Raw genomic sequence first — 19,768 nt, 5'->3', positions numbered from 1 at the left:
TTTAAAGGATCTTACTGTCAAATGTGGAAGACACTCAATAGAGAGAGGTTGGAACTTTTTCCAGATTTTCTCATTCATCCATCTTCAATCAATCAATCTCTATATTCATTTCTTATCACTATATATTTTTTAAACTTTATTAACACTAGACTGATAATATAATTGAACTGTTAGCAGGTCCTAACTCCTTGTACACTATTTCATCTCTTCAATAGTTCTTTGAACTAGTTACTACTATTACCTTCATTTTATGTAAGAAGTTGAAGTTCAGAGAAGGAAATTTATTTACGTAAAGTCACACAGTGAATCACTGGCAGAGTATAGATTTGAACATAGATATGTTTGACTCCAAAGCCTCTTGATTTAAACCACTATGCTATTGGAAGATAATAAAGATGAATTGTTGCAAGACATGTCATGCACACAGCCAAAATTCTCATCTGCATTTTTTAAACTACATTTGTCATAAATTCACCTTCCTCAGATTATATTGGTGTTTATGTAGCAAACTTAAGAAAAATCTAGAAAGTGCTTAGTGACCTGGGAATTCCATTGTTAAGCAAAGTAGTCTCTTACACCTGGTCACCATTATGAAGTTTGGTCTTTAGAAAAGGATAGTCCCCAGGCATCTAGGAGGCTCAGTTGGTTAAGGTCTGCCTTTGACTCATGAGTGCGCTCTCTCTCAAATAAATAAATAAAATCTTTAAAAAAAAGAAAGAAGAGGGTAGTTCCCATAATATCAGCTTTGTTAGAAAGGTGAATGTGAAATAGTGCTTCACTTGCCCCTGAATAGCTTTGTGATATTGGAAAAAATATTTTCAGAAACATACATTCCGAGATATGACATGTAACATTCCTTTGTGTCTTTTCTTTCTGTTTGAAAATTCCTCTCCCTTTTACCTGGTTAACTTCTCATTTCACATTCATTGATTCCATTTCCTTCCAGAAGGTACCACCAAACTGCCAAGACCTGGTTAATTTTCTCTTCTCAATGCTCCTTTAGTAATTTACTAATTAACTATTTACTCTCATCCTAACACTTTCCTTCCTCCTTTTTTTTTTTTAAGATTTTATTGGTTTATTTGACAGAAAGAGAGAGAGTGAGAGCAGGAATACAAGGGGAGCAGGAGAGAGAGAAGCAGGCTTCCTGCCGAGCAGGGAGCCCGATGCAGGTTTCGATCCCAGGACCCTGGGATCATGACCTGAGCCAAAGGCAGACGCTTAATGACTGAGCCACCCAGGTGCCCCTTTCCTTCCTCCTTGGTTTCTTTCCTTTGTTTATTCGTTCATTCTCTTATTTCCTCTTCTCTCTTATATTCTTTCAGTGGACAGACATTAAATCAATTTCTCCTATATGCTGGGCATACTTAATATATTACATTAAAATGGCCTTTTTATTAATACATTTGTCTGCCCAGGCCCTGGGATACTTGAGGGTAGGATCTGTGTCTCCATGATCACTGTGTGTCCCATGCCCAGTGTTATGTTTGCACCTACTTCAAACTATTTGCTCACGACTACTATCATGTGTCACCAGTGAACCTGGCATTATAGTTCCTTTATAGCATATATCATAGGTTATCTCTTAATGCAATTACTTTTTTTTTTTAATTTTAATTTTTTGACAGTGAGAGAGACAGTGAGAGAGGGAAACAAGCAGGGGGAGTGGGAGACAGAGAAGCAGGTCAACCCTCTTCTGTTAAGGACATTTGATTCTATATAAATGGAAAATCAGGCACCTTCCATTTACATCTCTATCGATAGTACTTTGCACAGTTGACAACACTGTAGAAACTTGATAAAAGACCTTTTATTGAATGAATGATAGAATAACCAGCTGGTATAACATATGTTCCTATTCAAATTACTACCTAACCTAGAAGCGAAGAAATTAGAGGTCACCATTTATGAAAACCTGTTCTGCGTTTAATATTAACAGGAACTATTTATTATAATCATAATGATAAAAATAAACCAATTTCTCAACTAAACTCATAACAAATCTCTCCTAGAGAATCAGAAGCAAATAATATTTAATACATGGCAAGGATTTTTTTATCCCTTTCCTCATCCAAATTAAATTGTAATAAACAGGCAGCGTATTTTAAGCACATTTGAAATGAAAATATCACAGCAACTTTGAGATAATTAACATATGACCAGCTTGAAAGCTGAATTTTTTTCTTTTCTATAATTTCTGGATAATATGGGACTCCAAAATATGCTGGTGGAGAAAGGAAGGTCGTGTAGCATAAAACAGTAAAATCACAGTACTTAGCCTTGATTTTCCACTAGTTTTGTCAATTAGTCACTAGTTTGAACAATTTACAGAATCTTCCTGGTCTTAATTAATTCAATTATAAAATAGCAATATCTACCTTGTAGGATTCAAAAGGATAATGCTTAAGATAGTTATAATTATTGGTAGTGAAAATCAATCTTCCCTATATTTTTTAAAATGTACTTATTTATTAAAAGGCAAAAAAAAGTCCCAAGAAAAGGGGACAAACTGAGGAACACAAATGAAGTAATTATTTTAAGAAGAGAGTAGCTAAAATGCCAGAGTTATAAAACTTGAGTGGTTAGTCCCCTTGGAGCTCATCCTCCAATCCCTCCCAGGTTCCCACCAACTCCTTTTTGTTTGACTCTCTTCTCCTTTTCTCCCTTAATGATGATACAAAAGTTCCCACCTCCAAAGCAATTAGGTAACTCAGGGAACCAAAGAAACTTCCAAAAGAATGTTCCTATTGACATTAAAATGTTGATATGCCCTGCCTTCCCTCTATTTTACAGCTCTGCATTGAAAATAAATAAGATACACTTCCTTATAAGTGAAAAGCAGGAAATCGTTATAACTTCCTGTCATAAAGCTTCTCATTGAGTTACTTTCTGGAAAGTCATTTTGTTTTTGCTTTTTCCTTTCAGTTAGTTTGTTTGAAGGTTGCCAGACTGGCAAATCCACCTGAAAGGGTTTCCCGTGGCTTCGGCTTTACACAGAGGAGCCAAAGATCTGTTACTTTTAACCAATCCCAAATTCTTTGAGAGAAACAAATTAAAGATTCTTTCTAGGACAGTTTTTGCATTTATCTGGTGGGGAATGGTGTGCAATGAAAAAGTTGTCTTGGCAGAAGCTTTTAAGGAATTCTCTGAATACTGAACCCCAATTGTTGCTTTCCACTAGTTTTCCCTCCTTCCTTGATCAAACCAGACTAGAGTGCAGTTGCACTCTTCTCTCAGGGAAACGATTACCTTCTCCTTTTGTTTTTAATTCCTAATCAGATCTCTCTGTTGCTCTTTTTTTCCCCACCACAACATCATAGTCCAAACCAGATTCACATTGTGATTTGCAAAATTTCATTACTATGGTTTTTCTCTTATCCTCCTTTTAAAATCCCCACTTTAATCTTCCTTTTTAAATTGTATCTTTCAATATTCAATATATGAATAGCTCAAATAGTATGAAGTAATTTAAGTTCTAAAGATTGTAAACATGCAGGGAATTAGAGAACAAACATAAAAAAATCCAGACTTAACAAATGGCGATATTTTGTCGTAATTGTTTCAAATTACACACACACAGCTTTCGGAAAAAATTGAAACCTCTTTTGTAACTCCCATCTGACTCCCTCCCTTCTCTCTCTCCAGATGAAACCACTGTTCTGAAATCATTTTTTTAAACAATATTCACTCTTTACATTGTGACTATTTGAATGATATTTATAGAGTAGTCCACCATGATTGCGTTAACTTCCTTATTCAGTTTTTGGACATTACTGGAGATGGTAATTGCCTTGTTCCAAACTATTTTTTCCACTAGAATATAAACATCATAAAGGCAGAGAATTTTATATTTTAGTCATGGAAATATTTTCAGCCCTTAGAACATTGCCTGGGGCAGAGGAAGTGCTAGGTATATATTGGTCGAACAAATGACTGATTCAATAATGATTTTTAATTTCCCTTAGAATAAACTTCAAACTATTTACCATGGCTTACAAAGGCCTCCAAGAGTTGGCCTCTGCCTAGCTTGTCTGTCTCATTCCCTCTACCCCAAAATCTCTGTTCCTCCTCAGTTCTTGTATTCTATGCTCCAAACACTCTTCTCTCTCATTTTAGTTTGGCCAACTTCCACCTTTCCTTTAATTCTTGCATGTCCAGTGTTCATGGAAGAAGCAAACTTAAAACTCATCTAAGTTGCTTCCATTGATATAGGATCCTATGCCCTTGGGTGCTCTAACACTCAACATCTCACTATTCTCCATCAATATTTAGGATGATCATCTCTTTGAGGGCAGGGATCCCATTTATCCTATTCCTTGCTAACATAGACATCTGAAGAGTGTTAGACAAAGAATAACGACTTGCTGTCTCAATGAAAATAGGTTGGATTAGGGACATTGTCTGTTCTGTCCTCCTTCATTGTCCATTTTTAAATCTCCTTTTTTTTCTTCTTCCTCCTGGTTTCCATGTCAGATTCTCTTTCTCTCTTTTCTTAATTCCTGGTTCCTGCCAATTTATAATAGCTATTAAGAATATGGCAGCTTAAATTTATTTTAATAGCCTTATTGATGGAAATATATTCTCATAACATAATCCAATATTATATGCATATATGTTTACACACACATATGTATATATGTGTATGAAAAAGTCACCCACAATCCTAGCACTCACAAACATCTTTTCCTACCAGTGAGTCATCTTCATTTCAGCCATCTATCATATGAATATATACAAATATACAGATATATGGATAAATATATAGGTAGACATTAATGTCAGTTAATTGCCACCTCAAGTTGTTTTTCTAAACAATTATTCACCTGATAGTAGGCCCAGATCTCTTGACCATGCTACCATTCTTACAGAATTGTGTTGGGATTAAATAAATTAACATTTGTAAGATGCTTCAAACAGTTCCTGACATGTAGAAAGCATAATGTATGTGGTAGTTGTTATCTATTATCACAGTGAGGGCACTGACCCAGAGGAGGTGACCTGAGCTGTCATGTTATAGGGCTGCAGTAGGGTAACTATAAGCCAAGCGGGTGGAAGGAAGACTTAAAAAAAATATTCCCTGAAGCTAGCCCCAGGCATCTCTGTGGTGGCTTTGGAAGAGCTGAAGCCATCAGAACAATCTTCTGGCTAGAGAGCAGCTCCAAGTGATCTGTTAGTTTGAATCAGAGTCAGTGAGATAGGGTTGCAAACAGCTGTAGGCTCCTTGGAAAAATGCCATAGATCTCAATTAAAGGTTAAACTTCACATAATATCAATGTGGAGACCTTTCTAAGTTTGGCATTTATTGCCCCCACTTCTCCTCCCCTACTCCCACATACATGCCCACTCACATGTTTGCATGTAGCCAGAGGAAAAGCATTTCATTCTTCTGCTTAAAAACCTCCACTGGCCCTACACTGTCTACAGGATAAAGTCCAAACTCTTTAGTTAAAGGCTGTCTTCACAGGATGGCCCTAATACATACTTTCATTTTCATTTCTTACACTCCCCATAATTTTCCTGCTGGTTGACATACAGAGAATGAGTGACTGCTCTGTGCCAGGCATCATGTCAGATGCTGGGAATGCAAATATGATTGAGATAGAGTTACATCCTTGAGAAACTAGTGATTCAGTAGGAGAGGAAGATAAAGCTATCAGTTTGAAAACTGATGTAAAGAGGGAAGCAGAATTTGCTTTAGAAATACAGAATAAGGGGCTTCTCAGTCTGAGTACCTCAACAAAGATTTCATAGAGAAGGTCACATTTGAATGGAGTAAGAAAGGATGAGTCAGAGTTACTCAAGTAAAGAGGAGTAAGTGCCTTCTAAGCAGAGAAGATAACACAGGTATGGACATGGAGGAATAAAATGGCATTGTGTGTAGATAATGCATTATAAACACCCCTTGCTGCTAGAAGGTAAAATGAGAGTTGTCAAGTGGTAGTGACTGACACTAGAAAGATTATAGGAGGGCGGGGATGAGAGGGAATTTTGTATGCCATGTTAAAGAACCTGGACTATATCCAGTAGAGATACGAAAACCCTGGCAAGTGTTGAGCATTGAAGCAAAAGGGACAAAACTATATTTTGGATACATATCCAGCAGCAAGATGAAAAGTAGGCTTAGAGGTATGTGACATACATTTGGGAATAGGGAAATACACTGGGAAATTACCACAATGTTCAAATGTGAGATGATGAGAACCTAGTCAAGGGAAGAGTTGTACAAATAGAGGGGAGTGGAAGGAATAAGAATATTTAGCAATTCAAATAGCCAGGCTTGACAAGTGACTGGATATGGGTGGCCAGGCATAGAGAAGCGTCTAAGATGGCTCACTTCATTTTGGTTGGGGCATTGAGGAGAAAGGTGGTGTCATTCAAAGCCTTGATGTTGCACACTCTTTATAATATGAACTTCTTCACTTTTTAAAAAGTGAGCTGAAGATTATGCCTCAAGATTAAACTTTCTCGAATTCTCCATGTTAAAGATGCCCTCCTTCATTCTTCTGTAATACTTTGTTCATTCCTTATCTACCCACAGCACTTAGTACACTGTGTCATTACTGTTTATATGCTTCTACCCCACTAGATTATAAGTTTCTTGAAAACTCTGACTATATTTTGTACTGGTTCCTATTACATTTTCTGGCTCAAACTAAGGAGCTTATGTTAAACTAATTAATTCATACTTCATTTGGTAAATTAATTAATCCATACTTGAAAATCACGAAGACAACTGATCTTGTCTAAAACCAAACTATTGATCTTTATCAAATAATGCATTTATTTCTTCAGTCTTCAAGGCAGAAAATTTGGTACCCTTACATAATATCTACTGCAGCCAAATGCCCTATGGATTCTACTTCAAAAGTGTATCTCAAATCTTCCAATGCACTATTTAGTCCAGGACACCAAGAACTCCTGCCTGCAGTAGCAACCTGCAGTAACTACCCAACCTGTGTCCCTTCTCCCACATTCCATCCCTCTCCAAATTATTCTCCTGTACAGCTATCAGAATATATTTTTGAAAATATACATCCAATCATGTTGGGTTTTTTTCTACTACACTCCCTGCAGTGGTTTCTCATTATACTTCATACCAAACACTCAAATCGTGACCATGTTCTATAAGGTTATATATGATCTAGTTCCTGCTACCTTTCTGATTTTCCCATTTACTTACCCATATACAGACCTTATATGTGTTTTTCCCTCAACCAGAAATGCCCTTCTCACCACTCTTAGCTAGCTATTTCTGTTTATCATTTAGGCCTCAACTAATTTTCACATCTTCAAAGAGAACTTTTATAACTACAAATTTAAATTATGTCTTCCCTAATATTTTCAATTCTTTATTCTTGTTCTTTTATTTCATATTAAACACAATTTGTCTGTGTGTGTGTGTGTGTGTGCATGTGCTGTAGCTCATCCATTCAACTAAGTTTACTGAAGGCTTTATGTTCAGCACTGAGTTGGCTCTGGGGATACAGGATGTATGAGTATCAGAAAGCTTATGGTCTGATGGTAAAAACAGGACTCACATACTATTAGAAGGCACTTGGATGTTTCATTAATTTTTTCTTTTAAAGGAAGTCTTCCATATAAATACCAATCACTGAAACAAAGTCTTAATGTGAGCTAGTCTCAAAAGGTCCAGGATCACAGGATTTATAGAACCAGGCATTTGAAATTGCTAACACAACTACCCTGGTTAATCTCTCATCCTGTGAGGGATGGCGTCTAACACTGATTTTTATAATCTTCTAGCCTCTAGGAGTTTTATACTAGATCTATGGTAATTATAAAACCACTAGATGACCTGACATCCCACATGGTGGGCCCTCTGCCTGGACTGTTTTTTCTCTTATTTTCCTTGAAAACCAAGTTGTCTAGGTCCTTTCCTCATATTCCATGTCCACAAATCTGCCTTTTATTATATTGTGCTAATACTTTTACTTTTTTGCCTCCATTATTAACTTCTTTTTTTTAAAGATTTATTTATTTATTTTAGGGCAGAGGGGCAGAAGAAGGAGAGAGAGAATCGTTAATCAGACTCCCCACTGAGTGTGGAACCTGATGTAGGCCTCAGTCCAAGGACCCTGAGATCACAACCTGAGCCAAAATCAAGAGTCAGCAGCTTAACTGACTGAGCCACCCAGGCACTCCTTTTATTAACTTCCTTTTTTTTAATTTAATTTATTTTTTTATTATGTTATGTTAATCACCATACATTACATCATTAGTTTTTGATGTAGTGTTCCATGATTGTTTGCATATAACACTCAGTGCTCCATTCAATACATGCCCTCTTTAATACCCATCACCAGGCTAACCCATCCCCCCACCCCCCTCCCCTCTAGAACCCTCAGTTTGTTTCTCAGAGTCCATAGTCTCTCAAGGTTCGTCTCCCCGTCCAATTTCCCCCCCTTCAATTTTTAAAAAAGATTTATTCATTTATTTTAGGGGGGAGGGGCAGAGGAAGAGGGAGAGAGAGAACTCCCCGCTGAGTGTGGAACATGACACGGGGCTTGGTCCAAGGACCCTGAGATCACAACCTCAGCCAAAATCAAGAGTCAGCCGCTAACTGACTGAGCCATCCAGACACCCCCTTATTAACTTCTTTAAGATAGATTTTGCATATTTATTTCTATATCTTTATTTCAATGGTAGGAAAATAGGCATGCAATATATGCATTTAATAAATGTTTACTGAATAAATTGGAAGAAAAGATGAAAGGTATTATATTCTGTTTCTATACTGTAAAAATTAGAAATAGCTATGAAATATAATCTTGAGAACACGATGACATAGTCCTTTACATGTTTGGGAGAAAAAAAGAACCCAAACCAAAACAACACAAAAGCCAAACAAACAAAACAAACAACAACAGCAAAAACAAAAACCCAAGCAGAGATGAGTTTTACCCCGTGCTAACATTATTCAAAAACTCATTAGTTAGAGCTTTGTGGTTTAGACTAAGGAAAAGTACTAAGAGTAGCAAAGTTTTAGACCAACTTCCACCCAACTCTGCTACTTTTTTTGCTCTTGGATATGTCATGACATATTTTAGCCTTTTCCTGGCATATAGCTCTCCTTCTCCACCTCAAATGATGGTTAACTGGGGCCCTGCTTAGGACCTTCTGGGAATATCCTGAGGATGGGCTGAAAAATCCAGTAGAAAACCTGGGAATTCTGATCTGCTTTGGCGGTGACGGTGGGAATATTGACCAATCTCTCCCTGTGATGTAAAGATTTTCGTGACCGGCCCAGGCATTGGGAAGGCTTCTGTCCCTAAGGGAATTGTTTGTCACATGAACAAGACCACCCAGATGATAAATACTTGGAGATGTGACCCCCCTCCACCCATGTCTGTGTCCTTTTGCAGTTGACTTTTGAGGCATGTACCCCAGCTGACATTGTGATACATATACCTGTCAGGTCATCAGTGGGCCATGACCCCAGCTGGCACGCCTTGCAGGTGTACTCATCAAAGACATACTCATTCTCTTTACAGGGTGTACAGGTCCAACAACAGCTGACTTCTCCCTTCCGGATCACCTAAGGTAAATGTTTAAAATTTTCATTATTTTTTGTATAGATGAAAATCCAGCAATCCATTATTCAAATATGCTCTTTTGCAAAACAGAAATGGCTTTCACATAAATTATTTCAAGTGTTATCAGATAGGCAGTATATGTATTAATATTCTCATTTTATAATCACAGAAACAGAAGCTGAGTTTCAGTGATCAGTCCACATCATAAAATTCGTTGGTGACAGGGTCTGGAATTAAATTAAATGCAAGTCTTTGGATACTTAGCTTTAGATATCTATATTTAATTAAGTGTCTGTGTTTGTGCTCATATATAAATACATTCATTTACATATATATGTATGTAACTGAATTTTCCCCAGAGTCTGTGTCTGTCTTTCTCTAAATTTAAGAACTTTTACTCTTTGAATTTACCTTTGCTTCCCTCCACTAGCTGAATAATTTTTAGCAAAAAAACATCATATACCTGCTACAGTTAAAAAATCTACCCATATTGATCAAAAAATCACTATCACTAGGAATTTCTACTGAGTTAAGAGGTAGAACATGATTTTTTTTTTTTTTTTTCCTGGAGTTCATCTCTTGGTCTCTGTTTCTACTGAAAATCTGATTCAATAACTCACAGCTCATACTCTCCTATTCCAGTAGCTTTGATTTGCTTGGGATGACGGTGGATAAGGTCATTGAGACTGTTATATACCCCTTCATCTGTTAGATTTTTTTAAGGCAATGGAAAATAATTGAAATAATTTAACAGTTGAAGGAGTCCCAGATGTTATTTTTTAGAAATGCATGTCTTTTATTTTTTTCCACCACTGGTGCATGGATAGCCTCTGTGGAATAGAGACAGCATTCATTAAACATTTCTATAAATAATTAACACTGTGATTAATCACCAGCGATAACAAAAGACACAGCGATGATTACACCGTATACTCCTGGTCCTCCATGCTGACACTCTAACTGACCTTCTATAGTAACAATGTCTAGATATTGATAGCCGTATGCAAATGTAACCTGGCATGCGTTTCTTTGTATTTTCTATCCCTTTTGCTGGCTCTTGACGCTGCAACCACACACGGAGAAATGATGACGACAGGGCCTGAGGGTCTAAATCGTCCTTTCCTTAAAATAACCAGATAAGTGAGGCAGAGTTGCTAATTAGACCTGTTTAATCTACCTAAAGTAGCCTTCATAATAATGCTACTTACTGGCTGTTTTCTGCGTGCCGTATGCTGTTATCTCATTAAAACATGAAAGTGGCTCTGTTGAAGGTGGCTGGTTTTATTTGGTTCTTTTTTTTAAGGGGAGAGAACTGAGGTGTAGTGAGCTTACATAAAACATACGGATAAATGAAGGCTCAAACAATAACCTTTGGACTTCAAGGCTAATGCTCATAAACACGGAGCCTTATTAGTCTATATAAAGGTAGAGTTCAGGGGTGGGTGAGGGGATGGGTGAAATAGGTGATGGGGATTAAGGAGAGGGTACTTGTGATGAACACTGGGTGAGGTATGGAAGTGCTGGATCACTATATTGCATACCTGAAACTAATATAACACTCTATGTATAACTAACTGGAATTAAAATAAAACTTAAAAACAATAAAGATAGGGTTCATGATATTTTGAAAGATGTAGTAGAAAGAGTTCTGGCCTTGAGAATCAAGAGGCACCAGGGTTCTAGTCTTTCTTGTAGCCACTAAATAAATTGTTGTGCAGCTTTGAACAGTCCCCCAGCTGATCCCAAGACCAATGCTTTTTAAATAGTATCTAGCTTTATTGGCTTTCCTGAGGATTAAATAAAATATCACAGTGATTTGTAAACTGTAGGACACTCTAAAAATGTTAAGTGTTTTATTAGTAATATGCATATAAATATTTATATAGAGAAATAAATTTGATTTTAAGGTAATTTCAACCACGCTTGGTAAAACTATTGTTGGACAATTACTAGATTTTGTAATGCAAGCAAGCATTTGAAATACTGAAGGATTCTCTTTCTTAGCAGGGCATGGCAAACAAAAGCAGTTGCATTTTTCCTTCTAAAAATATGTTCACTCGCATGCTTTAGTTCGCACTGGTGTGTAAATTTCAGGGTTTTTTTTTTTTTTTTTTTTTTTTTTTTTACCAAAATAAGATCATTTCCTTTTCCAAGAATAATTCCAATATTACAGTCTTTTTAAAAAATCTGGTGACAGCTCGATATGTCTGCTTCTGATCATTTAGAATTGATTTTTTTTTACTTTTTAAATTTGAGATATATATATGTTCTGTTGCATATTCATTTTGAGTATAAGAGGTAGTGATAATTCTGTTAGATAGTGATTCCCATTCTTTTTGAAGACCCTGGAAGTAGTCATGCTTTCTTTATGAATAACAATATGTAACACATTTGAAACCTTTGCCAGACCAAGTGTACTCCCATGGACACTAAGTTAATAAATTGGAACAATGGCATGAGGTGTTGACATCTTTAATGAAATTGCTCAGTGACATCTTTAAGCCATATTAAGAAAATGTTGTCAATTGTATATTTAATGGAGTGAAAATGATATATGGTTAGGAAAATAAAATTTGGGATAAAAAAGACTAAATAAACATTACAGATTAACTAGTATTATAAATATGATACTAGGGAGTCAAATTCTTCCATCGTGGAAGTTATTCCCAGTAGAATGGGGTAGAAAAGGATATATAAAAAAATCTCCCAAATCAGCCATTCAGCATTTTGAAGTTACAGGTTCAAATTGTCTTGCTGTGAAAGGTCAAAACAAATAACGTCCATGTGGTAGTTTACACAGGCTTATCTTTCTACAGGAGGAAATGGAAATTATGAACAATCAGTATTCTGAGTGAGTCTAAAAAGAATTTCACATACAGAGTCTAATTGCAAGATGATTAGGCAAGATGCAGACTGTCACTGAATATTAAGGGTTAGCAAACTTTTTCTGCAAAGGACCAGATAGTAAGTATTTTTGGTTTTGTGGGCCAGACTGTCTCTACTGCAACTCAACTCTTCAACTCTATTTATTATAGCATGAAAGCAGGCATAGACAATACAGAAACAAATGAGCATGGTGTACTTCAATAAAACTTTATTTTTAAAAAGATTTATTTATTTATTTGAGAAAGAGAGAGAGCGTGCACACACACATGAATGGGGGAGGGGCAAAGGGAGAGAGAGAGAATCTCAAGCAGACTCCCCACTGAGCACGGAGCCTGATGTGGGCTCGATCCCAGGGCCCTGAGATCAGATCTGAGCTGAAATCAAGAGTTAGACACTTAACCGACTGAGCCACCCAGGCCCCCTCAATAAAACTTTATTTACAAAACCAGGCAGCAGACTGGATTTGGCATATGGGCTGTCGTTTACTAACCCTTGTTGTGTACCATAACAAAACACACAGAAATTTTTAGCTACTCCATAAGCTACTGTGCCATTTAGCAGATATTAATAAATTTATATTTATCTTTATTTACCTTGTCTTTCTTCTTTCTGGTCTTATGCTTACCAAATCTTCAGAATTACCCCTTGAAGATCTTACAATTAATACTGAATTATTTCAGTTTCATTTGTAATCACCAATGAATGAATACCTCAAATGTTCCAAACAGAGTAAATATGAGGTTGATTGAAAAGACCAAGTCAACTGCTCCAGGTGTATACACTGCTTGAAATGTGGTACTGTAGTATTTCAATAACTATTTGATGAATAAATTATTTTGATATCATTTTTCTTCCCCTAAGGCATTATACCCCAATAACTAAACTTCTTTCTATTTTTATTATATCTTCATTCTTTCTTTCATGACTTTTTATTTCCTCTAAGTGTGGCCAGAACTTACTTAGCCTAAAAGTAACTTTTCAATGTCCTACCAGGACTGCCCCTTACCTGCTTTTCACCACACACTTCTTGCTGCTCAGTTATCCTTCTATCCTTTTTAATCTCCAAGTTCTGTTTCCAGAAGGCCCCAGATGAAGGGCTAACCCCAATTTTCGTGTCTTTCCCTCAGTCCTTGTCTTCCTTGACCTCTCTCTTCCACTGAACACCACCTTACATGACAGTGTGCTCTCTGGTTCTCTCTCTCTCTAAACCTGTTGTCCCTCACTCTACCTTTTCTTCTTCCTTTATGCTTTCAATGCAGATCTTCAATATCTATTCTTGGTCTACATTTATTTTCTCTGTATACTTTCAGGTTCAGTGACTGATCTACTCAAACAGCTCCAACTTCAGCTCTATTCAATTAACTTCTAAATCTGTATCTTCAGCCTTATTTCTCGTTGTTGTAGACCAATGTTTTCTATCACTGCCTAGATATCTCAAAACCAACAGGCCGCCAAACTAACCCATTGCCTTTCTTTAAAACCATTCCCATTTTTCTATGCTTGACTATGACACTTTCTAGTTACTAAGAATTGAAATTGCAATTGATTGTCATAGACTTCTTTTTCTTCTCCAACCCTACATCCAATTGATAGCCAGGGCTGACTGAGTATACTTCTCTATATGATATTTCTATCAAATATCTCCCTGCTCCCTCTCCATTCTCACTGTTTCTTCCATAATCCAGGGTTCTTGTCATCATTATCACAATGTCCTTCTTACTTGTCTCTTCTTTCTCTATTCATGTTTCACAACTACTCAGGCATCTCACCTACTATAGTCCACCTTATGTCAACATCTTTGTCAAGATTACTTTGACTCCTGGTTAATAAAAATTAAGTTCAACCTGCTTAGTATGACATTCAAAACTCTCCACAAATATGGCTTCAATCTATCATTTTGACTTTCTCTTTTATAATAACTATTTAAAGTAATGAACCCTAGATTATTCACTGTTATTCCAGAACAGTCTTCAATCAACTACTTCTGTATCTTCCCCATTACTGTTCCTTCTCCATAAGTGACCATTTTCCCACATCTCTCTCTGAAATCATATCCATTCTTCATGGTCCAGTGTCTGATATTTTACTCAGAAGAAATCTCTCTCTTTATTTTATATGAACTTATATACATCTGGGTTTTTTTTCTTTCTTAATGAAGTCATTGCATTTTATATGATGTTGCTTATTTGTGCCCATGATATTTTTCCTCAGCTAGACTATAAATCTTCTGGCAGTAAATGTGTGTTACTTATTTTTGCTCCATTGATATAAACTATTACATTAGTAGGAGCTTGATAAATATTTGTTAATTAGAAATTAATGTGGTTTCCAACTGTGAACTATTGATTCCCAAGAAGCAGGTCTTTAAAAGGCTTACAAGAGTATAAAGGGTGTGGGCAAACAAGACTCATCAACTGGTTCAATCAGTCCAATTACTAAGATTATTGTGGGTCATACTAGCAAAAGGAATTAATGAGAGAAAAGTAAAAAAAAACACAAAACACAAAACACAATTTCTGACGTTAGAAGCTTATAATGTAAAAAGACAAATATCTAAATGTTTTAGAAATAGCCAATGATGGGGCACCTGGGTGGCCCAGTTGGTTGAGTGTCTAACTCTTGATTTCTGCTCAGATCATGATCTCAGGGTTGTGAGATTGAACCCTGTGTCAGGCTGAATGCTCAGTGCAGAGTCTGCTTGGGATTCTTTCCCTCTTCCTCTCCCTCTCCCTCTGTTCCTCCAACCCACCTCCACTGCATGCACACACACATGCATTCTCTCTCTCTCAAATAAATAAATCAATCTTTTTTTAAAAAAAGAAATAACCAATGATAGTGAACACTTTAATTTACAACACTCTCTGTCTCTCATTCTCTCTCTCTCAAATAAAAAAATAAAAATAAAAATAAAAGGGTGCCTGGGTGGCTCAGTTGGTTAATTTACGACAAAAACTTAAAAAAAACATGGACTCCATTTTACCTTTATCTGGCCTTTCTCACATGGTTCACTGCACACGGATCTGATGATGTTGTTTTTCTTGGACCATACTTCATCATCATCCATTTTTAATTCTCCATTGTCCCAGCTTCCAACATTGATATAATCAAAATAATCTTTTCCCATTTCCTTGAAATTCATTATTTCATACCTTAAGAACAAGAATATAATGATTATTTAGCTAAGGATATAAGTTTTCAGCTATGAAAAAGCAATAGACTTCATTTCCCAAAAATGTATCTACTGTCATATTAGTGACACTGGAATTTTCCATGACACTAATCTTAGAATAGCAAAAAAGCCTGTTGGCTTCACTTCCTCTTAAGAGACTTTTTTTTTTTTTTTTTTTTTTTTTACCATCAATCTTATACCTGAAATAGAAGATAATCCCATGTGAGAAGGTGACTTGACCTCAGCAGGATGAAAGACAGTTTTGAAATAACTTCAAGAAGTTTAAACAAGTACTACTGTTATTCTTCTAAAAAAGATAGAAAGGTTTTTATCTCCACTTAAATAAAATGACAAAATTTTTCTTTACTAACCAAGTTAAGATTTTTGGAAACCTTTAATCTTGTCTTCAGCTTTAGGGAATGTGGGGATAATCTGGATAGGGCCTGATCTTACCTTTTTTTTCTTACCCTTTATCAATGGCTAAACTCACTGTATAAAAGATACTTTCAGGAATGATGTTTAAAATAAGTCTGAAAAGAATTTATGAGGCTGGAAGATGGCAGCAGAGTAGGAAGATCCTAGACTTGTCTTGTCCCTCAAGTACAACTAGATAACTATCAAATCATCCAAAATACCCTAGAAATCAACCTGAAGAGTAGCAGAACAAACTCCACAACAGAGAGGAGGCCTCACTGAAGAAGGTAGGAAGTGTGGAGACTCAGTTTGAGAGAAATAGGTCATGGCTGCTGTGGTGGGGAGGGAGCCACTGCTGCAGAGAAGGGTGAGAGACATACCAACACACAGGGGAGTGCCTGAAGAAAACAAATCCCCATACCAATTGACTAGGAAGGCAAGAGGGCCTGGATTTCATGAGTTCTAACAATCAGTGGGGCTTAAAGCCTAGAGTTCTAAAGGTCAGTGGGCTTGGCTCCAGGAGAACCTGGAGGATATTGGTGTTACTCTTGTAGAAGAGGCAGGCAAATGACCAGCAGACATGCAGCATGGAAACAGTGAGCTGGAAATTGTCTGAGGCACACAGTGGGGAGGTTATCTGCTCATCTTGGAGCATGTCCCAGAGAACCACCATTCACAGAGAGACCCCTCCAGGAATGAAAGAACTGGAAAGCGTCATTTCCCTGCACTGCCCCTCAGGGTAAACACAGAGCCACCTGTGGTAGTGAGCCCAGCACTGACCTCTCATTACCTGACTTGCTACACCATGCCCTGACCCGTGCTCCAGGGCAATCGCCCCTCCCAGTCACCCCTGCCTAAATGCCAGCATGACTGGCTGCCTCCCCAACAGGACGGGACAAAACCCCAGCTCACACCACATCTCCTGATGCATGAGTTTTCAGGGCCTTGATTCTGGATGCAGTGACAACAGGTCTCATTGCACAAGCAGACCAGAGCACACGTAGTAAAAATGAGCCACATTCAGGCCAGGGACCCAACACTGCCCACAATAGACAAAGAGAACCTCTGCTGATGACTGGCCTAAAGGATAAAGTGGCCAGGGCACAACGGCAGAGCACGTGCAGCACACACTGGAGCTACTCGTTGAAGTCCCAGGCTCTGGGAAACAGGGGATACTACACTGTAAGCACTACAGGATCTCTTCTTCATAAGGCCATTACCCTCAAGAACAGGAGAAGTAGGTGAATTTCCTAACATAGTCACAGAGACTTAGACAAAATGAGAAGATGAAGGAATCTGTCCCAAATGAAAGAACATGACAAAGTCATGATCTGCCAGAGATCTAAGTGAAACAGATATCAGTAACATGCCTGATAGAAAATTTAAAGTAATAAACATAAAGATACTCAATGGCCTTGAGAAAGGAGTGTAAGACATGAATGAGACCCTTGACATAGAGATAAGCATTAACATAGCAGAGATAAAAGGCTCAATAAAAGAAATGAGAAACATGCTTGATGGAATGAAAGCAGGCTGGGAGAAGCAGAGGAATAAATTAATGACCTAGACTTCAGAGCAATGGAAAGTGATCAAGCTGAATAAAAGAGAGAATACAGAATTATGCAAAACGAGAATATACTTAGGGAAATCGGTGACTCCATCGAACATAATAGCATTCATATAATAGGGACCCCAGAAGAAGAAGAGATAAAAGGGGGCAGAACATGAAGGACACAGATACCTAGATCCAGGAGGCACAGAGAACACCCAACAAAATCAACAAAAGCAGACCCACACCAAGACATATAAAATAGGAAAATGTAGTGATAAAAAAGTTTAAATCAGCAAGAGAAAAGAAGACTGTTAGATACAAGGGAAACCCCATAGGGCTATCAGCAGATTTTTTCAGCAGAAACTTTGCAAGCCAGAAGAGGGTGCCATGATATATTCAAAGTGCTGAATGAGAAAATTCTGCAGCCAAGAATACTCTATCCAGCAAGGCTATCATTCAGAATAGAAGGAAAGATAAAGAATTTCCCAGACAAACAAAAAACTACAGGAGTTCATGACCACTAAACCAGAAGTATTAAAGGGGACTGCAAGAAATATTAAAGGAGACTGTTTAAGTGGAAAACACAGACCAAAAGTGAAAGCATAATGGAAACACAAAAGCAGTAAAAATTAATATTCCCATAAAAAATCAGTCAAGGAACTCACAAAATAAAAGAATGTAAAATATAATAACATATACCTAAAATGTGGGGAGGAGAGGAGTAAAAAATGGGTTCAATCTTAAATGACCATCAACTCGATATAGACTGCTCTATGCAGAAGAGGTTATATATCAACCTAATGGTAACAATATATATCAAAAACCACTAATAAATATGCAAAGAATAAAAGGAAAGAAATCCAAATATATCACTAAAGAAAATCAGCAAAACATAAAAGAAAGAATGAAAGTAAGAAAGAAACAACAAAAGAAAGAAAAGGATAAGAGAAAATTATCAGAAACAACCACAAAACAAATAATAAAATGACAATTAGTACCTATCTATCAATAATTACTTTAAATGTAAATGGAGTAAATGCTCCAATCAAAAGACATAGGGGGGAGGGGCGGAGCAAGATGGCGGAGGAGTAGGAGACCTGGATTTCGTCTGGTCTCAGGAATTCAGCTGGATAGGGATCAAACCATTCTGAACACCTACAAACTCAACAGGAGATCAAAGAAAAGAAGAGCAACAACTCTCTGAACAGAAAAGCGACCACTTTCTGGAAGGTAGGACGTGCGGAGAAGTAAATCCAAGGCAATATTCCGGAGGATAGATGGCGGGGGAGGGTCCTCCATCGGCTGCTTCTGGCAAGTGATAGAGCCGAGGAGCACAAAATCGGAACCTTTAGAAGTCTGCTCCACTGAGGGACATCACTCCGGTGGCTAACCGGAGGAGGGGGGCGGGGAGCCCTCACGGGACAGTGTGGTCTCAGGACCCTCGGGGTCACAGAAAGACCAGGAGTGCCTGAGTGTGGCAGAGCTCCCAGGTATCGGAGCAGCAAAACCAGCTGCAGAGACTGAGCCAAGGTGAGGGCTTTCAGCTTGGGGTTGTCATAAACCGTGAACCGGGGCACAGTCAGGCCACTGCTCCTCCAGCAGGAACCCAACAAGTGGCAGATCCAGGGAGACTCACCTTCCTCCCCTGGGAGGAGCAGCGTGGGAGCGCACTGCAGGGATCTGTGGGGTTTGGAGATTCCACACGGGGTCGGGTGTCAGAGATAGAAACGTTTGGGCACAGGCTGGGTGAGCACAGAGTGTGGCCGGAGACCAGGGAGACGGGAGTGACTTACTGCTTTTCTCCGGGGGCTCACTGAGGAGCGGGACTCCGAATTCTTGGCTCCTCGGGGCAGAGATTGGGAAGCTGCCATTTTCACTCTTGGCCTCCAAAGCTGTACGGAAAGCTTGCAGGGAACAAAAGCTCCGGAGAGCAAACCCAAGCAAATTACGTAGCCCGGACCTGCAAGGGCAGGGCAAGTCCGCCTCCAGCAAAGACATTTGGGAACCATGGCAACAGGCCCCTCCCCCAGAAGATCAGCAAGAACAGCCAGCCAAGACCAAGTTTACCGATCAATGAGAACAGCAGAACTCCAGCGCTAGGGGAACACTGCACATAGAATCCATGGCTTTTTTTTACCATGATTCTTTAGTCTTTCAAAGTTAATTTTTTTAATTGTTTTTTTTTTTTTTTTT

The 19,768-nt window shown here is 37.9% G+C and overlaps 1 protein-coding gene across 1 annotated transcript in view; it reads right to left on the bottom strand.

Annotated features, from left to right (window-relative positions):
• Nucleotides 1-19,768, bottom strand: part of GRM5 (glutamate metabotropic receptor 5) — a 600,744-nt gene that overhangs the window by 72,640 nt on the left and 508,336 nt on the right. Inside the window, exons 6-7 of the mRNA XM_035009412.1 lie at nucleotides 15,421-15,589; nucleotides 9,430-9,556 (exon numbers count right to left, since the gene is read on the bottom strand). Of these exons, the coding sequence (XP_034865303.1) occupies nucleotides 9,430-9,556; nucleotides 15,421-15,589 (296 nt within the window). The remainder of the gene's footprint in view (nucleotides 1-9,429; nucleotides 9,557-15,420; nucleotides 15,590-19,768) is intronic.

The sequence above is a fragment of the Mirounga leonina genome, unplaced genomic scaffold (assembly GCF_011800145.1).
Source record: "Mirounga leonina isolate KUSES-001 unplaced genomic scaffold, KU_Mleo_1.0 Mir_153, whole genome shotgun sequence".
Taxonomy (NCBI): domain Eukaryota; kingdom Metazoa; phylum Chordata; class Mammalia; order Carnivora; family Phocidae; genus Mirounga; species Mirounga leonina.
This window is presented reverse-complemented; position numbering and strand designations above follow the sequence as displayed.